The following is a 22,962-nucleotide window of genomic DNA, read 5'->3' as shown; positions in this document are numbered from 1 at the left end:
CGCTAAGTCCCCAAGACACATCTCTGAACAATGGGTGACCGAGCCTACTACTCCCTTGACCCTTACCTGTGGAATGCTCTTCCTGACCACCTGACAGCCTCTCAATTACCCTGAACTTTTAAAACAGGCATTAAATCCCACTTCTACAGTCCCAATCAAAACAGTATTTAGCACCTAGCCCACTATTGCCATTTCCCCTGCCTTTATTGTATATAATTATTTATTTTTCCTCAGTAGAGCTTTGAGAACTAAAGAAAAGTGCTCCACTAAAAAAATGTATTTTGTTCTAAATTACTTGTTTTTCACTGCCTCGACCTCCTACAGTAGGTGATATTCAAGTGTTTATGTTGGGCTTTGAATTACTGTCTCATCCCCTTGTTTTCATCATGCTTGACTGAGCCATAATTGCCTTTTAAAGTGAGAGTTGGATCGTTGTTTGTACACCGTGAATAATGTTGCTCCTTGTGAACTTCAAGGTATGTAGTGCAATGTTAGTCTTTCCAGGTACTTTGGATTACATGTAGGTTAGGTTAATATTGCATGTGTATGAGCATGAATCATATGAAAGGGATGGGTAAGGGATCTGCACAAACCATCATTCTGTTTCGAACCAAACTCTGCACTGTAAATGTGTTTTGGTAAAATGTTGAGTGGAAATTGTTAAAAGTAGTCCTTGTGCATGCAGTGGTATGGTTTGTTTAACTTTGCAATCATTGGTTTTTGTTTGACAGACACATTTTAAAATGTGTGTGTCACGGTCACCATGGAATTGCCCATTATTAAAATAATTTACACTAACATAATCCATCCTTTCAAATCACTCATATTTCATACTTACATCAACAATATCTCTGAACCCCAACTTTCCATAACTGCTGTTGAGGGTCATTTCAGAAGCCTCGTGAGTAAATTACACTATTCAGAATGACACAATCTCAGAGTAATTACACCAACACTGAATACCAGTACTAAACTTTATTTTAAAAAGACTAATTGATAGTGTAAAGAAATTATAAAAACAACCAATATTAAATCTAATCTATATGAAATTGCTTTAAGGTGATAATGATAATTTTGCCATTTGATTTTGAAGATCACTTGAAGTATCAAAAACAAATCATGTAAAATGATTTAATGAAACATTTAAATTCGGCCTTACTGTCATTAGCCCATACGTAAACGCATTGAATAACAGATTCACTACATGGAACAGATAGTGACCCCCCCCCCCCCCAGCTTAAACTGACAGGTTTCTATGGGGATTTTTTTATTAATATGACAATTACATTTCTGCAGAGGTGCAGACATCGACCTTAGGGGGTTAAATGTGGCAACATGTCTTTCCCTTCAAATGAAGAATCATTAAGAATTTCAAGGGAGACTATTCATGATTCATGCTATCCACAAGTGTAAACTTTATTAGTTTTAGAATGAACAGAATGTAAAAGCCCTTACATCTATACATCATGGTTGGAGTGGAGGAGGTAGAAAAAAGAAAAGGGGGGAGGGGACAAGCACTTCTGTAACAGAACATTCTACTGCTCCTGGTGCTACTGTACGTTATAAAAAATAAAAAAAATGACGCGCCTTGGATTTGGCTTGAGGTCCGTTAGTCAGCAGCCTCGTCCTCCTCGGACTCAGATTCTGGGAAAAAAAGATGAGATTCAAGTCAACTGCATGAACAGAATACGGTGCTATGGCGAATACAGACAAAACCACAGGGACTAGAGGATTTTTGAAGGTTTTTATACCCACATGAGCTAGTTGAATTCATTGATTTTCAGTGGCGCTGGATACGATTTCCTGCTAAATTACCTGACTAACGTAAAATGTAAGCCATGCTCACCTTCCTCTGCGTTCTTGAGCCACTCCACAAATGTTTTCATCTGTTCCAGGAACACACTCCTTCCTTTGGCAACATGGGCCTCTGTGTACCACTTAAGAATGGCCTCCTCACTCAAAACATCCGCTGGGAAAAATACATCAACATGAAAATTACAACTGCATGAATATGCAGTTATAGCCACTTGACAAAGACAATTGTGCCAAAATACAAAGTGTTGATGTGAATCTGTTAGGCAACAGAAAAACATTCTCTCATGTCACTCACCTTGCATTCACACATTAACAGCAAAATCTGCTTCTTCAGCAAGTGAAAGCGTGCATGTGTCTCACCTCTCCCCCTCTTATATTTGAAAGAAGACACACCAATATAAAATGACCACTGTCCCTACAATATTTTCTGGTGGGTTCAGATGGGCTAGCCGGAATAGGAACATACTTTTAATGGTAGTTAATCCAGATCCCGCTTTGATAAGTGCAGCGGGAAGGTTTTGGTTGCTACTGTCTGAATCCAGGGTCATTCAGAAAGGATCATTGCTCAATGGATACAAGTATCCAAGGTCCCTCCCTCAGACATCCTCCTCCAATGAGCTTTGATAGGGATTGAGGAAACAAGGACTAAGGTGGCAGACAACGCTATTCCCTGATCTCATTTACCTTTGTATAAGTAAGCCCTGTCCAAGCCAGAACAACCCATAAGGCTCAGGAGCCCTTCTCCTGTTTCTGTAGCATAAGGCAGCTTGATGAACAAACACACTCCCTGGACAGGAAGCTAGTCTGTTGCAGGTCCTTTCCCTCAATCCATCTTCTTAATGCTGAGTGCTAAGCAGAGAGGCATCGCTTTTACCAAAGATACTGGTAACTAACCCAAGATGTCAGCTGCTCCTTCTACCCGTGCGGTTACCTTTGTAGAGCAGCACCACAATCTTCTGGAAGGAGTTCATGAAGTGGATGTTGTCGTAGCAGTACTCCTGCATCTTCACGAGCAGCAGGATCTCAGAGGCTCCCTGGGATGTGAAAGCCTTCAACAAGGGGCTGTATTGCTGCAGAGAGGTGGAGAGAAAGGGGGTGTTTTGTTGAGTCATGAAAACTAGTGACAAAAAATGACACTCAATCCCGTCACAACGGTGAAAGTGACGGCTCTGTGAAATCAGTGTAAACCACCCAGCTCACCTTCAAGTGCTTGATGGCTTGTTCTGTGACCAGTTCCTCTTTCTTGTTCCACTCCACATAGCTCATAACACTGGTCCACACGATGCCAATCATGGTCTGCTCTGAGATGTTGTTCTTTTTCATTTCCTCCCTGGCTGACGCAATGATCTGGAGGGAAAGGATGACAGGAAAGTAGGTCAGTAAGTAAGGAACAACTGCTTCTGGTTATTGGGCATTTCATCTGCATCCCATGCTACCACAATTAGGTATCATAATCAAACAATGTCCTTCATCAACACAGACCAAGGCTGTGATCCGATTTTCTACCCCAAGTGTGCTCAAATTTACTCCTCATGCTAACACCAACCCAATGCTTCTAAATTCAGAAGTGAGAATGAGAGCAATTGCACCCTTTAAGAGTTAAGGGTAGGGAACTCAACCAGTGGAGTACTTCTCCAGCAATCAGCATAGACCCAGACTTTGGACTCACGTCTTTGAAAGGGTCCCCGCGTTCCATTTGTTCCTGGAGATCCTTCTGAAGTTCCTTACGGGACCCTATGGCCTGCTGGTTCCTGGCAAAGTCTGACAGCTCTTTGAGACCGGCGTCTGTGAAGTACTTAGAGAAATGCTCACAGCTCCGCTTGTTGGCAGGGAACAGCTCCTGCAAAACACAAGGTGGAGAAACAGGCTTTACATCACAGAATTAAATAGAACAAATACTATTACATTGTATCTTTATGATTAAGTTGAGGCGGCGAGGAGATAGACAAATTGAGATACAGCCCTCGTATTCCCAGGAGAGCTGCCCATTCTTAACTTCCCCGCTAATCAATTATTGTATTACACCGACCAAAAGAAAACACGCATGGTTTTGGATTGGACATCACCCACATGATTGGTGGTCTCACTCACCAAAAGTCTATTATCCATGCCGACCTTGCGGAGACTTCCTGCCACAGAGTTGATATCTTTCTCATGGATCCAGGATTTGAAAAGTTTCACAGCAAAGGCTGCAGAGACACCTGGGTAAAAAAATAAGGGTTAACCATATTTTAGGCCTAGTGCCTACCAGGTGAAAAGCCAAATACCACAGGACACGATTCTACAAGTCCGCCCTGTAAAAACAGAAATGAAGCAACTTCAGACACAAGGACTGTTGTATGAGACAAAACCATAATTATGCCCTTCGTAAATTCACATGTTACAGTGAACGTACGCAACGTTTAATTTAAGTAATAAAGTAACTGGAGATGCACTTGTAAGTATATAGGCTGGTTTTCCAGACAGATTAAATCTAGTCCTAGATTTTTTAAAATAATGATCAATGGAGAATCTATTGAAAGTAATTTTTTGTTCAGGACCAGGCTTAAAGCGATGGACTCTGTGTCCAGTATGAAGGAAGTTAAGAGGTAGTTTCAAGAACCAATCAGAAACATAATGGCATCCATGAGTTCACCAGACTCTGGGTAAGCAGATAAAATCTCATACTATCCCTTTAACGTTTGTAGCAGAAGCCTGCCCTATTGAGCTGGCACTGCCTCACACCTTCTTTGACGAGGTTCTCATTGTAGAGGCTGTTGAGGATTGAGGCTGAGATGTTGCCATTGGCCAGCAGGATGCCAGTCAACATGGCCAGCTTGTTGCGCTCAGATTCAGTGAATCCCTTCAGGAATAGCAGCAACTGCACAGGAGAGAAGAACAAGAGGGAAACTCAAACACTGAAACTTAGAATGGAATACAATAGAATGCTGGTATAAGAACAGAATGCAATTCTATTCCATCCTTAGCAAACTTAAATTGCATATTCGCCAAAGACAGGAGTATACGGTTTGGATAGAATGCAGCACTTTGGACTGGATAACATTATTGAACATAAGTTGAAAGAATTGCATATTCTATAATGATGCCAGGATCAATAATGTTATCCATTCTGACTGCATCTCAAATAGCACCCTATTCCCTTTACAGTGCACTCATTTTTACCAACACCCTATGGATGTAATTTGGGGAACATCAATGAGTTGAATAACTGGTTTACAGTTGAATGATCCAACAGATAAGAGAGTAAGTCACATCTTGAACAACGTTGCTCAAGACGACAATCAACAATGCCTTCACCTTCTTGATCTCCTCTTCAAACCCTTTCTCCAGGTACTTGTAACGCCTGATAAGCTTGTTGAAAACCTAGGTATCGGATGGGAAAATTAAATCAGATCTCTAAAAAAACAGCCCAATGTCAATCAAAACTGTAGCACACTTATTATAATCAACCTTTTCTGTCAGTAAAAAAGGGAAAGGGGTTTGAAGCACCACTACTAATACTGCTAGTAAGTCAAGGTATTATCATATTCAGCTCTTTATTATTAAACCAAAAACTATTGCACAAGTGTACCTGAGCATATGCTTGCATGGTCTCCAGGTCTTCTTGTGCTGTAAACAGACAGAACTCCGTACGGGTCAAGTCATCTGACAAGGTACCACCTGGGGCTGAACAAGAATAAAAAGGGGAAGTTATTATACAGACTGTCACACACATTTATTCATTCTATCACCAGAAATATATTATTTTCCCGGCATTCTATTCTTTCCCATCATTACACCAACATTCTATCTAGAAGTCGACCGATTGATCGGAATGGCCGATTAATTAGAGCCGATTTCAAGTTTTCATAACAAATCCAAAATAATTTTTTGGGGGGCTGATTTAAAAAAAAAAATTAGACCTTTATTTAACTAGGGAAGTCAGTTAAGAACATTCTTATTTTCAATGACTGCATAGGAATGGTTAACTAGAGTTAACTAGTCCATTGCAATAACGACCTGCCTCTCTCTCGTTGCACTCCACAAGGAGACTGCCTGTTACGCAAATGCAGTAAGCCAAGGTAAGTTGCTAGCTAGCATTAAACTTATCCTATAAAAAACAATCAATCATAATCACTAGTTAACTACACATGGTTGACGATATTACTAGATATTATCTAGCGTGTCTTGCATTGCATATAATCTGACTGAGCATACAAGTATCTGACTGAGCGGTGGTAGGCAGAAGGCGGCGCGTAAACATTCATTCAAACAGCACTTTCGTGCGTTTTGCCAGCAGCACTACGTTGTGCGTCAAGCATTGCGCTGTTTATGACTTAAAGCCTATCAACTCCCGAGATGAGGCTGGTGTAACCGAAGTGAAATGGCTAGCTAGTTAGCGCGCGCTAATAGCATTTCAAACGTCACTCGCTCTGAGCCTTGGGGTGGTTGTTTCCCTTACTCTGCATGGGTAACGCTGCTTCAATGGTGGCTGTTGTCGTTGTGTTGCTGGTTCGAGCGAGGAGAGGAACAGAAGCTATACTGTTACACTGGCAATACTAAAGTGCCTATAAGAACATCCAATAGTCAAAGGTTAATGAAATACAAATAGTATAGAGGGAAATAGTCCTATAATTCCTATAATAACTACAGCCTAAAACTTCTTACCTGGGAATATTGAAGACTCATGTTAAAAGGAACCACCAGCTTTCATATGTTCTCATGTTCTGAGCAAGGACCTGAAACATTAGCTTTCTTACATTGCACATATTGCACTTTTACTTTCTGCTCCAACACTTTGTTTTTGCATTATTTAAACCAAATTGAACATGTTTCATTATTTACTTGAGGCTAAATTGATTTTATTGGTGTATTATGTTAAGTTAAAATAAGTGTTCATTCAGTATTGTTGTAATTGTCATTATTACAAAAATTAAAAATAAATTTTAAAAATTAAAAGAAATGTAAAAAAAATTGGCCGATTACTCTATATCGGCTTTTTTGGTCCTCCAATAATCGGTATCTGTATCGAAAAATCATAATCGGTCGACCTCTAATTCTATCCTTTCCCAGCATTCTATTCCATCCTTACCCAGCATTCCGCCAGCCACCAGGATGTCGAAGAGCGTCTCAGCATAGCGGCGGTAGTCAAGCTTGGCCCCAGAGGCATCAAGAAATTTCGCAACAGCGTCCAGATCACTGCCAGTTTGGTTCAAACCTTGTACAATGGTTTCCTGAAACTGAGTAGGGTCAAACACCTTCTTTTCATCTGTTGAAAGATCAATGCATTCATTAGAGACAAATCATAACAGCAATTGACCAGTCATGATATCAATATTCAGTTTACACCCACCTCTCTTCCTAGTTTTAAAACGCTGGCCTGTAAGCGTTGGCTTCTGAATCTTTTGATTACTCATAAAAAGACACCCTGAATGAGACAGAGAGAAGATTATACTATAGCTGAAAGATTAGCTAATGTTTGTTGCTTTACTTAGCCAGCAGATCCAATCCGCTTGCTTACAGCTGTACTAGGGTCGGACAGCATTCATGTGTATTTAAGACACCACGGAGCCGGCACAAGACATGGCTTGGGAAAAGTACCTCAATCCATTGATGAGAAATGTTTTGTACTCCGAATTGTCTGTTACATCTGAACGATTGCTAAGTTTTTCAGGAAAATTATCATTTTTGGCCCGAATCTAGGTAGCAGAGCCACAGGAGCCATTTTGGAATCAGCTCAGTTGTTGTTCAACGGGATGTGCCATTTCATAATGGCTGCTGTTGTTACTGCTAGCTAAAGGAGGATAAAAATGTCAGTTTACTTGTAAACAAAGTTGTTCAATCTTCTCTGTGTAACAGTTGTGATTATGGGACCAGGGGCAAAAGGCGGTACGCTCTGGTACAGCGTCCATGCAAAATAAATAGTGGGGGTACGCTGTCCCGGTAAAACGTTAGCCTATAACAATTAATACATGTCCAAAAACTATAGGCTATTACACAATTATTTAACATGACTGCATGTCAGCCACATGAACATTTGCGAATTGACTGGAGACCAAATTGCGCTGTGGTTCGAGGAGAACACTTACATTTTGTCAGTGGGAGATGAGTGGCCGAGACGCTCGCGGACAAGGCAGAGGTGAGTGGCCAAGACCGAGGAGTACATGGACAACAGTGGATGCATCAATTCAGGCTACAAGTGTAGGCCTAATGACAATCACAGAATATCATTACAATACACGTAGGTGTTTTGTAACAGATGTCTCTTCCCAGTCTTCAAATCGCAGGTGCACAGTTTGTATTTGAATGCTGAAATAATTTTGTGAGTGGACAAATATGTGCAGGTAGCCTACAGGAGCATCTTTGTTTGGCAATCAGATGAAAACATCATGACTGGTTGTGTTTATGCCGCATTAAAAAGGCATAGGTGACGTGTCCATAAGACTAGGGGAAACTTTCCCTAAAGTATATCGAATTAAATTTCCAAAAGTACATAGCCTAATTAGCTTACTCCTGTCTATACAGAAATAAATACAATAATTCAAAATAGGATACAACAGAAAGCATGATTTGGCCACAGAATATCATTAACTTAAAAAAAAAACACGTGGATTGTTTTACATTGGGGGCTCCCGAGTGGCCCAGCAGTCTAAGGCACCACATCTCAGTGCTAAAGGCTTAACTACAAACACCATGGTTCGATTCCAGGCTGTATCACAACCAGACATGATTGGGAGTCCCATAGGGCGGTGCACAATTGGCCCAGCGTCATCCGGGTTTGGCCGGTGAAGGCCATCATTGTAAATAAGAATGTTCTTAACTGACTTGCCTAATTAAATAAAGGTTACATTTACATCACAGCCTACAGTTGGAAGGGCCTGCAATTTGGGCAGCACAAGCTGCAATTACCAAACAGATGATTGTTTAAGTGCGACTGCCAGTGAAAAGCAGAGACCCAGCCAGGGATATCGCAATATTTAAAAATAGAATCACAGAAAACACTTTGGAAAGCAAATGGCTATTGCTATAAAAGAGATGACATCAAAAAGACTCCAATCTGTCTTAAAGTTATTACATTTCTTAATTGTGCGAACAGTAGCCCATCTTATCTTCACCCGCGGAGAACATTGGAACACTGACGAGTGTGCATTTTCACTGTCTTTGTCATTGGGTCTGTGGCATTTATTGTTTTTGGACAATCATTTCCTCCTCCAGATTAGGTGGATCTCATATTGTATTTGGTTCTCCCCTTTTCGTTGGCAAATTACATGGATCAGACAACAGTTGTTATTGATATGTTTGTCAGTGTCAGCAGAGTAGGCTACCTTGTAATTTTTGTAGTATGGAAGAAAAAAAAGCATGTTTGCACTTGAGTGTCCCACACCGGTAAGAAAGTATATCTACTTCCCCCCTGCATTCGGTGTACATCCATGGATTGAGGTACGTTTTACATGCCATATCTCGCCTGCTCCCTGCCGTGTCTTAGACACAGGAATGCTTTCCGACCCCAGTTAACTGAATGAAAGGGGGTCGGATCTGCTGGCTATGCGTTACCTAGCTAAAGGCCGGGTCGGCTGGCTAACACACCGGCCTCGGAGACGCAATCCATGCATGGCCAGTTAGCTAGCTAGTTAGTTACTTTAGAATTGAACTGCAAATCAACAAATACTGAACATCTGCAAGACGAACTAGCAAACTACTGCTGTGAAGACATAGCTAACTACAATGCAGGCATGATTGACAGAGTTAAATAGCTAACGTTAGCTAGCTAGCATAATTGCTAAAGTTAGCAAACTTGCGTAGGCGTCAAATAAACTTTATTGATTTAGCTAGCTACTACTATCGTCAGCATACCAGACATACAAGTTAACTTACACTACTTACCGAAATCAAAGTTATCCTCAAAAACAGTCGAAGAAACACGAAATACTGCGACACAACTGAACAGGCCAGACCAGAAAACTCAGTGAAAAGTGAAGGGTGTATTGCGGCTGTGCAAGCTTGATATGACGTAGACATTATGCAGCGCTCGTACTTCTTCTTCTTTGGTGTGAGGTTTATCGGCGGTTGGCATCCAACGTTATGGTGCATTACCGCCACCTACTTTACTGGAGTGTGGGCCAGAGACGGAGAAACTAAATCCTACCTGTCAGCCCCGTTGCTCTTAAAAAAGATAACAAAATATTTGAGGCTATATCTAATGACGTTCTACTCAATATACTCTTTAAACGAATTTCCTGTATCCCTTTCTCCCTCATACTAGATCTCATCCTCCCTCTTTCCCTCCAATAATGTCCACACTGTATCAATACATGCTCCACTGTCTGTTTCCTGGCAATACTCACATTTTCCTGTTGGATACTTTCCTATCACATGTAAGGTCTTATTCAACTGGCTGTGTCTCACCCTTAATCTTGTAAATATAGCCTCCTCTCTTCTGTCCCTTCCTGCTGTTCTCCCCTCCCCAACTTTCCTCTGGACTTGAAATAAATGCCTTTCCTTAGTATCTCTATTGCACTGCTCCTGACATTTCTCCACCATCACTGTCCATATCATGATTTTTGCCTCTGCCTTGCTCATTGAAACTACCTCATCAGCATCCCAACTACTTAGTGCTTGTTTAGCCAGTACATCAACTGCCTCGTTCCCCTCCAATCCCACATGAGCTGGGGAGCCATGTAAATATTATCTTTATACCCATTTGTTTACTCCTGGCATGGGTTTGTATCACCTCATAAAGTAGGTATTGTTTGCTACGTTATATAAAGGACTGAAGACTCCTTAGCACTGCACATGAATCAGAGCAAATAACTACTCTTTCTGGCTTAACTTCCTCCACCCACTGCAAGGCCAACAGTATGGCCATCAGCCACATTCATAACATCTGTACATTTCATAAATACCTGCATACGACTCGGAAAACCCACTTGAACGCCCTCCCACTGTTAATATTTCATCCCCAACTCTGAGTTTCCCACTTAGATCTCTCTAAACAAAGAACACAGCAAGCATGGCGGAATCTTCAAAGCAAATGTTATCCAATCACGTACATAATTTACAGCATGTAAAATGATATATGATAGTAGTCCCCTAGTAATTAAAGGTATATAGGTAGTGGTGACACCCCTTTTTTGTCCATGATGGCAAACACAAATTTAACTGAACCTAAATTGGCAAAAAAATTGATATAATACTAAAAGTTTTTTAGATTTTTTAACTTGGATCATAAGTACATTCATGCAGTGTATTATTCGTTTTCTTACAATTTGGAACCAAACGTGACAATTGTCCAATGGTGTGACTGTCCCAGGTAAGGTTGAGGAGCTATGATTTTAAGTAATTATTATAACATTTATTTTAATGAATACAATTCCCTTCACCTAATCTTTTAGTTATAACACAGAAGTTTATTTAAAATAACAATAGTCCTCAAGTCTATTCATGGTATTTCCAAATAGTTTTGATTGATTACATTTTGTCCATAAAAGCAATGTCCACTTGGTGTGACACAATTCTGTGATTAAATAATGAGCCAGCATTTGGGCACCATTGTGGTAGGGACAGTTATCTTGCAATGAGTAAGCACTGAAGACATGGCTGGAGCACATGGCCTGACCAGACTGTAAAAGCTTTATGATAAATATTGATCAAAATTTGGCACTTTTCTGCCATTGCCATAAAAGGGGTCAGTTTCTAAGTTCTTTGGTATGATGCAGTTTGAATGTGTATATACAGGTATATTACAAATAAGAATACTTTTTTTGACAATTGAAGTATAAAAAAGCAATGAAAACTTGTTGTGGTGAAATCATATGGAAAGCTTACTGTTAACAATAAGCCCCAAAATGGACCATACAGCCTGAGATTTCGAATGGTTTGACAGCTTTTTCCCCTTGGTGTGTCATGCCAGAGGAAGTACCTGTCACTCCAGAAAACATAACTAATTAATACACTTGTATTTGTACCTTTTTAGACTTATTTTTCATCAAATAACTCTTATTTGCATGATACCTATTTGTATCCTGTTGCATTTTTGATCATTTTAAGTGATTCTGAATGTAATATTTATGTTTTCATTATCCCAGGCCTGGTTTCTCACTCTCGGCAGGTGAACATTGCTCTGGTGACTTCTGGGTCTGTCTCTGCCCTCTGGGGAGGATCTAGTTATTTTACGTGGCCCTAGTGATGGTGCAGGCACATATTGGGGGCTGTGGTACACCTATTCCTGGTTCTCACTCCCTGCATTAGACCATCCCTCCCCTTGGTCCCTCTCTGTCTGTCCTACCAGTTTCACTCCTCTAATTGACATAAGTGATCCATCTTGAGAGGGCCAAATCAGCTGTGCCTCTTTTGGTTCCCCCCCTGCTCTAACTGGTGATTATGCCATATTCTTGTCCCAAAGATTAAGCCATGCAAGTCTTAGTACACACGGCCGGTACAGTGAAAATGTGAATGGCTCATTAAATCAGTTAAGGTTCCATTTATTGCTCAAATGTTACTTTGATAACTGTGTCAATTCTAGTGCTAAGATATGTCAACAATTGTTGCCCTTCGGGGACATGCATTTTTCAGACCCAAAACCCATATAGGCACATAGGCATATCATTCGATTGTCTGCCCCATCAACTTCCGATGGTAGTTTCTGTGGCTACCATGGTGACCATGGGTAAGGGGGAATCAGGGTTTGATTCTGGAGAGGGAGCCTGAGATACGGCTACCACATCCAAGGAAAGCAGCAGGTACGCAAAAGATCCACTTCCGATTCGGGAAGTCCTTGTAATTGGAATGAGTACACTTCAAATTCTTTCATGAGGATCCATTACTGATGTTTAGAACAGATTTTTTAGAAGCATTTGTATAGTGGTCAGAAACTTCTGACAGTGTCATTAATTATATCTTAACAATAAAATGTGACTGCCTATGGTGTATTGTCCGTCGGTGTGACAATGAGTTACTGTATCTCGGATAAAATGTTAAATTAATTGTTTAGCAAATAAGATAATTGCTTTTTACGTAGGCTCAGTGAAATAACTGTGTATCTTACCTAAAATGTAATTGCGAGACACTTGGTCAGCATATTCAATCTCGCCCTATCCCAGTCTGCTGTCCACACATGCTTCAAGATGTCTACCATTGTTCCTGTACCCAAGAAAGCAAAGGTAACTGAACAAAATGACTATCGCCCCATAGCACTCACTTCTGTCATCATGAAGTGCTCTGAGTGACTAGTCAAGGATCATATCACCTCTACCTTACCTGACACCCTAGACCCACTTAAATTTGCTTACAGCCCCAATAGATCCACAGACGATGCAACTGGCATCGCACTTTACACTGCCCTATCCCATCTGGACAAGAGGAATACCTATGTAAGAATGCTGTTCATTCACTACAGCTCAGCATTCAACACCACAGTGTTGATCCTCAACACTGGGGACCCACAAGGGTGCGTGCTCAGCCCCCTCCTGTACTCCCTGTTCACCCATGACTGCGTGGCCACGCACTCCTCCAACTCAATCATCAAGTTTGCAGACGACACAACAGCAGTAGGCCTGATTACCAACAATGACGAGATAACCTACAGGAAGGAGTTGAGGTGCCTGGGAGTGTGGTGCCAGAAAGATAGCCTCTCACCCAACGTCAACAAAACAAAGGAGCTGATCGTTGATTGTGGAAACAGCAGAGGGAGCACCCCCCTATCCACATCGACGGGACCGCAGTGGAAAAGGTGGAAAGCTTCAAGTTCCTCGGCGTACACATCACTGACAAACTGAAATGGTCCAACCAAACAGACAGTGTGGTGAAGAAGGCGACACAGCACCTCTTCAACCTCAGGAGGCTGAATAAATTTGTCTTGGCACCTAAACCTTCACAAGCCTTTACAGATGCACAATTAAGAGCATCCTGTCGGGCTGTATCACCACCTAGTATGGCAACTGCACTGCCCACAACCGCAGGGCTCTCCAGAGGCTGGTGCAGTCTGCCAAACGCATCACCGGGGCAAACTATCTGCCCTCCAGGACACCTACAGCACCCAATGTCACAGGAAGGCCAAATAGATCAGCAAGGACAACAACCACCCGAGCCACTGCTTGTTCACCCCGCTATCATCCAGAAGGCGAGGTCAGTACAGGTACATCAAAGCTGGGGCCGAGAGACTGAAAACAGCTTCTATCGCAAGGCCATCAGACTGTTAACAGCCATCACTAACACAGAGAGGCTGTTGCCCTATATACATAGACTTGAAATCACTGGCCACTTTAATAATGGAACACGAGTCACTTTAATAATGTTGACATATTTTGCATAACTCATCTCATATGTATACAGTTTTTTCTATCATATTCTACTGTATCTTATTCTATGCCACTCTGACATCGCTCATCCAAATATTTATATTGTCTTAATTCTGTTTATTTACTTTAGATTTGTGTGTATTGTTGTGAAATATGTTAGATATTACTTGTCAGATATTACTGCACTGTTGGAGCTAGAAACACAAGCATTTCGCTACACCCACAATAACATCTGCTAAACATATGCATGTGACAAATAACATTTGATTTGATTTAATTAAACAAGGAAATACTGTGTTTTTCATTTTAAATCCAAGAATATGATTACCGATTTAAAGACAGAATTAACTAAGTAATGAAAAAAAAGATTTGTCTTGTCTATTTGGGAATCATTAAAACCTTTACATTACCATTAAGTGTAATGTCACACCAGAGGACAAATTCAAGGCACTAATGCATTAAATGGTTAATTCAATTAGATATAAACTCAAAATTGAAGCTGGCCATGTAACATTTTGAGTTGTTTAGACAGTTTATTGTAACTCTATTTTTTTTAACCTACATTTTAAAGGAATTTATTTTTCTACTTTTGTTTTGGCCATATGGCAACTACCCATATAGGAAACAGATCAGAGGGATAGCGGGTCTGACACCTTTTAATGGTTGAATATTACCTTGTGTCCATTTGTTATGTTTTGACCCGTAATCATGGCCAGTTTGGAAGCCTTTGTTTAGGCCTCTAGAAGAGGAACTGATATAAAACACCTAGTATTCATTAATATACTGTAATATGCAAATGCCTACAGACAACCTGCTAGCTCTAATCCCTTTTAATTACAGTAAAATACGGTAGAAATAATTTTCTTACAGTTTAATAGTCACTTTTACAGTACTGTGTTTCATTGCTCTGGCATCAAGTTACCGTGGATATCTCAGTATTGTATTGGCACGAAATAGAGATAGTCAGAGATACTGTATGTCATAAGATATATTGCTGTATTTACAAAAACATGTTAGACCAATGTGTAATTAATAACTACAGCAACATTTTCATTAATGGATACAGAAACGTTTTACTTGCTATGACTGTGCTGTGTTTTTTAAATCAACCTTGGTTGAATGCACTGACTGTAAATTACTAATAACAATAAAATATACGAATAACATATGTGAAGATGGCGCCAGAAGAAATGGCAGCCGCTTTACGGGCGACTAACCTATTGTGCAATTATGTGTTTTTTTTGCATTATTTGTAACTTTTTTTGTACATAATGTTTCTGCCACCGTATCTTATGGCAAAAAAAGAGCTTCTGGATATCAGGACAGCGATCACTCTTCTCGGATGAGACAACGTTTTTTTCTTCATCAAGCAGGACGCACAGGATGTATTTCAGACACCCTACAAGGCCGAAATCCCCGTCATTGGCAAGAGAAAGAGACTCCGGTATAGAGGACACAGGGCGGGGTGCTTTGTAAGTATTCGCCAACGGCGAGTGGGAAATCTGCCCTTACCATCAATATTACTTGCCAATGTACAATCATTGGACAATAAATTAGACGAAGTACGATCACGAATATCCTACCAACGGGACATCAAAAGCAGTAACATCTTATGTTTCACCGAATCGTGGCTGAATGACGACATGTAAAACATTCAGCTAGCGAGGTATAAGGTGCACCGGCTAGACAGAACAGCACAAGACGAGGGGGGGCGGTCTGAGTATATTTGTAAACAACAGCTGGTGCACGAAATCTAAGGAAGTCTCTAGATTTTTCTCTCCTGAAGTAGAGTATCTCATTGTAAGCTGTAGACCACACTATTTGCCAAGAGAATTTTCATCTATTTTTTTCGTGGCTGTTGATTTACCACCACAGACTGGCACTAAGACCCCACTGAGTCAGCTGTATTAGGAAATAAGCAAACAGGAAACCGCTCACCCAGAGGCTGTGATCCTAGTGGCCGGGGACTTTAATGCAGGAAAACTTAAATCAGTTTTACCTCATTTCTATCAGCATGTTAAATGCACAACCAGAGGGCAAACAATTCAAGATCACCTTTACTTCACACACAGAGACGCGTACAAAGCTCTCCCTTGCCCTCCATTTGGCAAATCTGACCATAATTATATCCTCCTGATTCCTGCTTACAAGCTAAAATTAAAGCAGGAAGCACCAGTGACTCGGTCTATAAAAACGTGGTCAGATGAAGCAGATGCTAAACTACAGGACTGTTTTGCTATCACAGACTGGAACATGTTCCGGGATTCTTCCGATGGCATTGAGGAGTACACCACATCAGTCACTGGCTTTATCAATAAGGGCATTGAGGAAGTCATCCCCACAGTGACTGCACATGCAGTTGAAATTGGAAGTTTACATACACTTAGGTTGTAGTCATTAAAGCTCGTTTTTCAACCACTCCACAAATTTCTTGTTTACAAACTATAGTATTGGCAAGTCGATTAGGACATCTACTTTGTGCATGATACAAGTAATGTTTTCAACAATTGTTTACAGACATATTATTTCACTTATAATTCATTGTATCACAATTCCAGTGGGTCAGAAGTTTACATACACTATGTTGACTGTGCCTTTAAACAGCTTGGAAAATTCCAGAAAATTATGTCTTGGCTTTAGAAGCTTCTGATAGGCTAATTGACATCATTTGAGTCAATTTGAGGTGCACCTGTGGATGTATTTCAAGGACTACCTTCAAACTCAGTGCCTCTTTGCTTGACATCATGGGGAAATCAAAAGAAATCAGCCAAGACCTCAGAAAATAAATTGGAGACCTCCACAAGTCTGGTTCAGCCTTGGGAGCAATTTCCAAATGCCTCAAGGTACCACGTTCATCTGTACAAAGAATAGTACGCAAGTATAAACACCATGGGACCACGCAACCATCATACCGCTCAGGAAGGAGACGCGTACTGTCTCCTAGAGGTAAACGTACTTGGGTGCGAAAAGTGCAAATCAATCCCAGAACAACAGCAAAGGACCTTGTGAAGATGCTGGAGGAAACAGGTACAAAAGTGTCTATATCCACAGTAAAATGAGTCTTATATCGACATGACCTAAAAGGCCGCTTAGCAAGGAAGAAGCCACTGCTCCAAAACAGCCATAAAAAACCCAGACTACGGTTTGCAACTACACATGGGGAAGAAGATCGTTCTTTTTGGAGAAATGTTCTCTGGTCTGATGAAACAAAAATAGAACTGTTTGGCCATAATGACAATAGTTATGTTTGGAGGAAAAAGGGGGATTGCAAGCCGAAGAACACCATCCCAACTGTGAAGCATGGGTGTGGCAGCATCATGTTGTGGGGGTGCTTTGCTGCAGGAGGGACTGGTGCGCATCACAAAATAGATGGTATCATGAGGATGTAAAAGTATGTGCATCTATTGAACCAACATCTCGACATCAGTCAGGAAGTTAAAGCTTGGTCGCAAACGGGTCTTCCAAATGGACAATGACCCCAAGCATACTTCCAAAGTTGTGGCAAAATGGCTTAAGGACAACAAAGTCAAGGTATTGGAGTGGCCATCACAAAGCCCTGACCTCAATCCCATAGAAAATTTGTGGGCAGAACTGAAAAAGCGTGAGCAAACAAGGAGGCCTGTGACCTGACTCAGTTACACCAGCTCTGTCAGGAGGAATAGGCCAAAATTCACTCAACTTCTTGTGGGAAGCTTGTGGAAGGCTACCCGAAACATTTGACCCAAGTTAAACAATTTAAAGGCATTGCTACCAAATATTGATTGAGTGTATGTAAACTTCTGACATACTGGGAATGTGATGAAAGAAATAAAAGATGAAAGAAATCCTTCTCTCTACTATTATTCTGACATTTCACATTCTTAAAATAAAGTGGTGTTCCTAACTGACCTGAGAGAGGACAGGGAATTTTTACTAGGATTAAATGTCAGGAATTGTGAAAAACTGAGTTTAAATGTATTAGGCTAAGGTGTATGTAAACGTCCAACTTCAACTGTAGATAGAAGAGGGATGATTTACTATTGCAGACCTTTTTGATAAGTCAATCTTTCCCATCAGTAGGGTGAAACACAATACCGGAAGCCGATCTAAGATGGTACCAAGTTCCACTTGGTGGCGCCAGAGGATTCTGTAACTGAAATCTCCAAATACTTGAGGGTCACATCAGTATGTTAATTAACATCACTGATGTGATTATATTATGCAGGTGTTTAGGTCAAAAAGTATTGGAACTTTGTGCAGACCACCAAACTCAAATTTACACTCAAGCAGGCGCTGCTTTAGTAAGGAAAACTGTGATGAATCAAACAAATGAATGCAATTGTGTTCAAACATCATATTTGAATGTTGTGAGCTCTGATTTCTTATCCACTGTCAATCACATGTAGCTACGTAACATGAGGTGATGCTTTGTCTGTTCTTTTCCTTGTTAGCCCCTCCCAGAGGGCTGGTTCTCTTCTCAGCAGGATACTAGGCCACACCTTCCTTTCCCAGCATCCAGAGGACTACGGGATGGTGGGAACTTGGACCGGGACAGCCCACAATTGTGGGCTATTTCTATCTGTGCACAATCTGTCGAGGGCTGTTCCTCAGGGGCCTCTTGCCGGCAGCCTCCCCAAGCCACGGAATTTAACCCAGAACAACTCTCCAGATGTGATGGAAAACATCTGGGTAGCTGCCTGGTCGGGTCGTCTTACATACAGGCCCTTCCGGTCCACCCCTTACTATCAGTGTACCAGGAGAGCTGAAAGAGAGAGGGTGGGACAACGGGCCTCTCTCTCAGCTCATCTGATACACTACTGATGAATAGCATCTCAGACTCAGTCATTTGATCTAATGGATGAAGTGGTCGTAGGGTTTACAATGCCCCGTCCACTTTAAGTATTGTATGGTAGGTCTACTGTGGACGGTCAGATGTGAAAAGACAATAGCAGGAGCTCTAGAGAGTTCAGAAAGATTATTACTTGAGTGTTGTGATGGATATACTGTGATGTACAGCTAATATGTTTGTGTGTATGCCTCTATGGTTAGCGGACGATGCCTGGTAAATGCTGATGACTGGAAAACATCTGTCTTGAAAGATCCTAAACTGAACTGATGAACATGTATGGGCACTTCCAGTTCGAGTGATGTGGAGACTCAGATTTGTCAGTGGAATTGCCCGTACGCTTCCACTCTTTCAAAACCAACACAATCACAAAGTCAAAGTATTTATTGCTTTTTTTTTATTTAAAAAAAATTACTTGTAAATGTGTTACATTGAATAGTATTGAAACACTTCCATGTTCTTTCTGTCTTACATTAGGCACACGACAAGAATGCATACATCATTTTGCGTTTCTATTTTCATATATAACTTCAAATATAAACAGAAGCGCGAGAGAGTTATTAACCTTGTAGCAAACTGCATTGAAATCTCAAACTGTACAGAACTGAACAGCAACGAACATCATTCGATTTTGCACAACATCCTCCCCATGCAAGGAAAAAACATTCCTCAAAGTCCACCTATGGATTTTCTGTGAAATTACAAAAACTTAAAATGAAAATACCCCAGCGCGGTCTATAGGAATGTGATCTAGAGCAGTTTGGCTGAGCTACAACCTCCACCACCAGAGAACCCAATTGTTTAACATTGAAGTCAACAGTCCAAACTCCCACGAAATCTCCTGATAAAGAATATCATATTATAATAGATGTCCAAATTTCAAAGATCAGGGACATTGGCTTGTGTGTGTATAAAGTATAGTCTGTGCACAGGTAGAGTCGACAGTAAAGCGGTGATTGCTAGATTTCTGAAAAAACTTCCCAAGAATGTACTATATGTCCATATGCACTCAAAAAACAGCTGGGGGAGTCCCAAGAAAAACACTGCATTTATTATTAGCCAGAATGGGGCTACAAAAAATGTAACTGCCTATATTGTGATGGCAAAAACAGCATAGATATTATGCATCACAGCAATAAGAAAACTAGCATAAGGAAACTATAATTTACCCCTAGCTTATGTATAGCTGATGTGTATGATAGTCAGTGAGTGAGTGTTTCTCTCAACAGCATGTGCTTGAGAAACGTCTGTCAAGAGTGTAGGACTTAATCTTGTGTTCCGTCTGTCGATATGCTGCGTCCTTTTACTAATTTACTCAGGCCAAAGGGAGGAGGAATGCTTGAGATGGTGTAGCCTAGCCTAGGGCAGCCTTCCAGGCAAATAGCTAATTTCCCTTACATTTCACACAAGAGGGCCAATGAAAACTAGCAGCCGCGTGGCTCTAAAAAGACTGACCAGCCTTAAATCTGGGAATCTAGGATAGTCATCTGGGCCCAGTTTTTCACAAGTTATCTATTTGGATTTCGCCTATCGGCTAAGTAGAAACACATAGAAATAGAATTGATGAATGATTGAATTGGGACTTCCATTCAATTCCAATGCATTTCATCATTTCCATAGGCAGAATCCAGATAAATAACTTTCAAAAAACTGGGCATAGGCTTGGGAACCCTGGGGTCCATCTCACTTCCTGTGGTGGTTGGAAACTTCCTGACAATTCTAACAACTTCCTGTCCATCCGACCGATCACAAGCCTTCATAAGGGGCATAGGGGAGGTCCTTGTGCACCAAACCACTGAATTATTGTCTGAGTAATGACATTTATAAGGATATGGATCTACACTGTTCAATTACACATTGAAAAAGGTAACGGTTTAGAATAATTATTTGAACATACATGTATATTGAGTAAAGCTTAGAGAAGACATTTACTTTGAGGACAACTGAAAAGTGAGGAAATGAATATTGATCACATGTAGTGTGTTATCAAATAAAGTCTTGTTCCTGCTTGATTAAGTCCCCCTTCAAAAGGTTTTGTGGCATTTACTTCATGATAAACTGAGTGTAGGAACCATTCACCTTTTTGGTTTTCACTTTGTCCAAGACATGATTAGATGACAACACTGATACATGTAACACGTCGTGGCACCACACAGAGAAGGGAGTTGTTATGGATACTAAGTGGTTAACGATATATCATTTGACAACTGTTGATTCTTCTACTTGACCACCCACTGTACAGTCAGCTGTGTAGGTGTCAGCAAAGCACAACATAAACAGAAACAACGCAGCCAATATTCAGCCTATTCATCATGATATTTTTCTCATTTTAACTCACCCGAGTGAACATAACAAGTGCCATCATATTGTTTTTTTTTTTCTTTTAACTTTCAGAGAACATTTTAGAGCAACCCTGAAAGCTCTCTGGTCATCGTTGGTCTATAGAGTTGCCATTTCGGAGCTCAAACTGAAAAAATAATCCGATGGCCTGGAAGCTAGTTCAGGGGTGTGACTTGTCAATACTTTCTTTCTTTGCCCCTTTTAAGCGATCACTGAATATGGGTACGGCTTGGCATGGATGGCTTTGATACCACACCACAAAGACTGCAGATTAGCTTCACCAAGCTCAACAATCTTTATCATCATCATTATCTGACTGGAGATATCTTATGCTCCATTGACAAGAGGAGTGCACTTCTTTCCTTCCTTCCTTCACCCACCACCAACTTTAAAAACAATACAAGTAAAACAAAGTATCATCTTTCTCTCTCTCTTATAACCTTATCATCATGCGATCATGAGAGTCTTTCACTCTCTACCAAAAGTGGCAGCACTATTACATTTTACAGTGATGTGATGACTCTGAAGAGGAAATAAGAGAGAACAAATAACAACAAAAAGTAGCGTAAATTGCACAGTCATTGGGGGTGGGGCTGGATTTAGGTCTGATGGTGAACTGTCATGAAAACCCTATCAGTGACGTTGCGTCGTCTCTATGGCGATGATGGCACAGACACCTCCAGTAGGCGGTTGTTCTTGCGCTTGCAGGCAGCACTGGTGCCGTTCTTAGGCCCCCCCTGGATGAACTTGACACACACCTTGTCCTGCTTGAACTGAACGAGGAACCTGCCAGGGAGACAAAGAGGAAGGAGGATTAGAAACGTCCTCTGACATCACTTCCTGGGATTTAACTAGCCTGATCCTAGATCTGTTTGTGAAAACATGATAATAACTGTAGCAGTTGCCAAGACATCACAAACACTTGACGAAGAGAAACAAGAACAGCACTGCAATGTAAAGTCTCTCTTACTCGTCTGAGATATCAATGTTGATTTGGTCCTTGTCTGCAGCGGTGGTCCATGTGCGGTGGAGTTTGGTGATGATCTCAATAAGATGCTCACTGTTTAGCAGGAAGTCACCTTTGGCAGCTGAAGCAGAGCCCTATGGGTTAAACACACAGAGAAGAGTGTTAGTAATTTCAAAGTCAATATGCCTACCCAATCTTTCCATGATTAGCACCTCACTGTTACATTAAAAAGTAAAAAAAACAGAACTTTAGTATTACAACTAGATACACAGCAGGTAAAACTGGTTGAAATGCCATCATTAGAATCAGTTTGCAACCAGTTGATTTGCAGCAAGCAAAGCAGGTTCATTTCAACCAGCTTTACCAGCTGGTTAGTTAGCTAGGTGGATGTCCATGTGTAAGTGCATCACAGTGCAGATGGAGTAATGCTCCCTGCCTCCATCACCTCTTTGAGCTTGAGGGCGAAGAAGCCGTCACTCTGAGTGCTGACCGACACGCTGGTGAGGTCTGGCAGCGGCACGCTGGCCTTCACCTGGCCTGTCTTCTGGTCAGCTAAGACAAAGTTGTTTTTGGTCAGCAAGAAGAGCCTTGGTGACCCCTGTAACAACGAGAGGCTAGGTTTAAAACCCTAAGAATTTGACAACACTTTATTTTACGGTACAGAAATGGTTATTTACCCAGAAAGTGCATGGTAAAATCATAATAACAAAGTAATAAGTAAAACCTATAAACACCTTTAT

General features: G+C 41.0%; 2 protein-coding genes across 8 annotated transcripts in view; both read right to left on the bottom strand.

The window, feature by feature from the left end:
* Positions 1 to 960: 960 nt before the first annotated feature.
* LOC110501793 (eIF5-mimic protein 2-A) lies at positions 961 to 9,846 on the bottom strand. Of its 2 annotated transcripts, XM_021579625.3 has the most exons (12): positions 9,679 to 9,846; positions 7,148 to 7,222; positions 6,887 to 7,063; positions 5,387 to 5,481; positions 5,113 to 5,178; positions 4,540 to 4,675; positions 3,907 to 4,016; positions 3,485 to 3,655; positions 3,016 to 3,162; positions 2,747 to 2,885; positions 1,847 to 1,969; positions 961 to 1,644 (listed from the first exon to the last, which is right to left on the bottom strand). In XM_021579625.3, exons 2-12 carry the CDS (start codon positions 7,209 to 7,211, stop codon positions 1,610 to 1,612), a joined length of 1,263 nt encoding a protein of 420 aa, XP_021435300.2. In that variant the 5' UTR covers positions 7,212 to 7,222; positions 9,679 to 9,846; the 3' UTR covers positions 961 to 1,609. The 2 variants fall into 2 exon arrangements, with proteins under 2 accessions (XP_021435300.2, XP_021435302.2); XM_021579627.3 differs by lacking the exon at positions 7,148 to 7,222 and having other exon boundaries at positions 9,679 to 9,816.
* Positions 9,847 to 19,297: 9,451 nt separating this feature from the next.
* The window catches only part of LOC110501792 (unconventional myosin-Ib), a 166,007-nt gene continuing 162,342 nt past the window's right edge, over positions 19,298 to 22,962 (bottom strand). For all 6 annotated transcript variants that reach the window (XM_021579619.3, XM_090216046.1, XM_090216047.1 and 3 more), the window contains 3 exons: positions 22,668 to 22,820; positions 22,226 to 22,356; positions 19,298 to 22,041 (listed from right to left, as the gene is read on the bottom strand). In XM_021579619.3, coding sequence (XP_021435294.2) covers positions 21,909 to 22,041; positions 22,226 to 22,356; positions 22,668 to 22,820 — 417 coding nt within the window. In that variant the 3' untranslated portion in view covers positions 19,298 to 21,908. The remainder of the gene's footprint in view (positions 22,042 to 22,225; positions 22,357 to 22,667; positions 22,821 to 22,962) is intronic.

The sequence above is a fragment of the Oncorhynchus mykiss genome, chromosome 22, assembly GCF_057628025.1.
Source record: "Oncorhynchus mykiss isolate SJ-2025 chromosome 22, ASM5762802v1, whole genome shotgun sequence".
NCBI classification, from domain to species: domain Eukaryota; kingdom Metazoa; phylum Chordata; class Actinopteri; order Salmoniformes; family Salmonidae; genus Oncorhynchus; species Oncorhynchus mykiss.
Note: the sequence above shows the minus strand (reverse complement) of the source record. Positions and strands in the feature narration are given on the sequence as shown.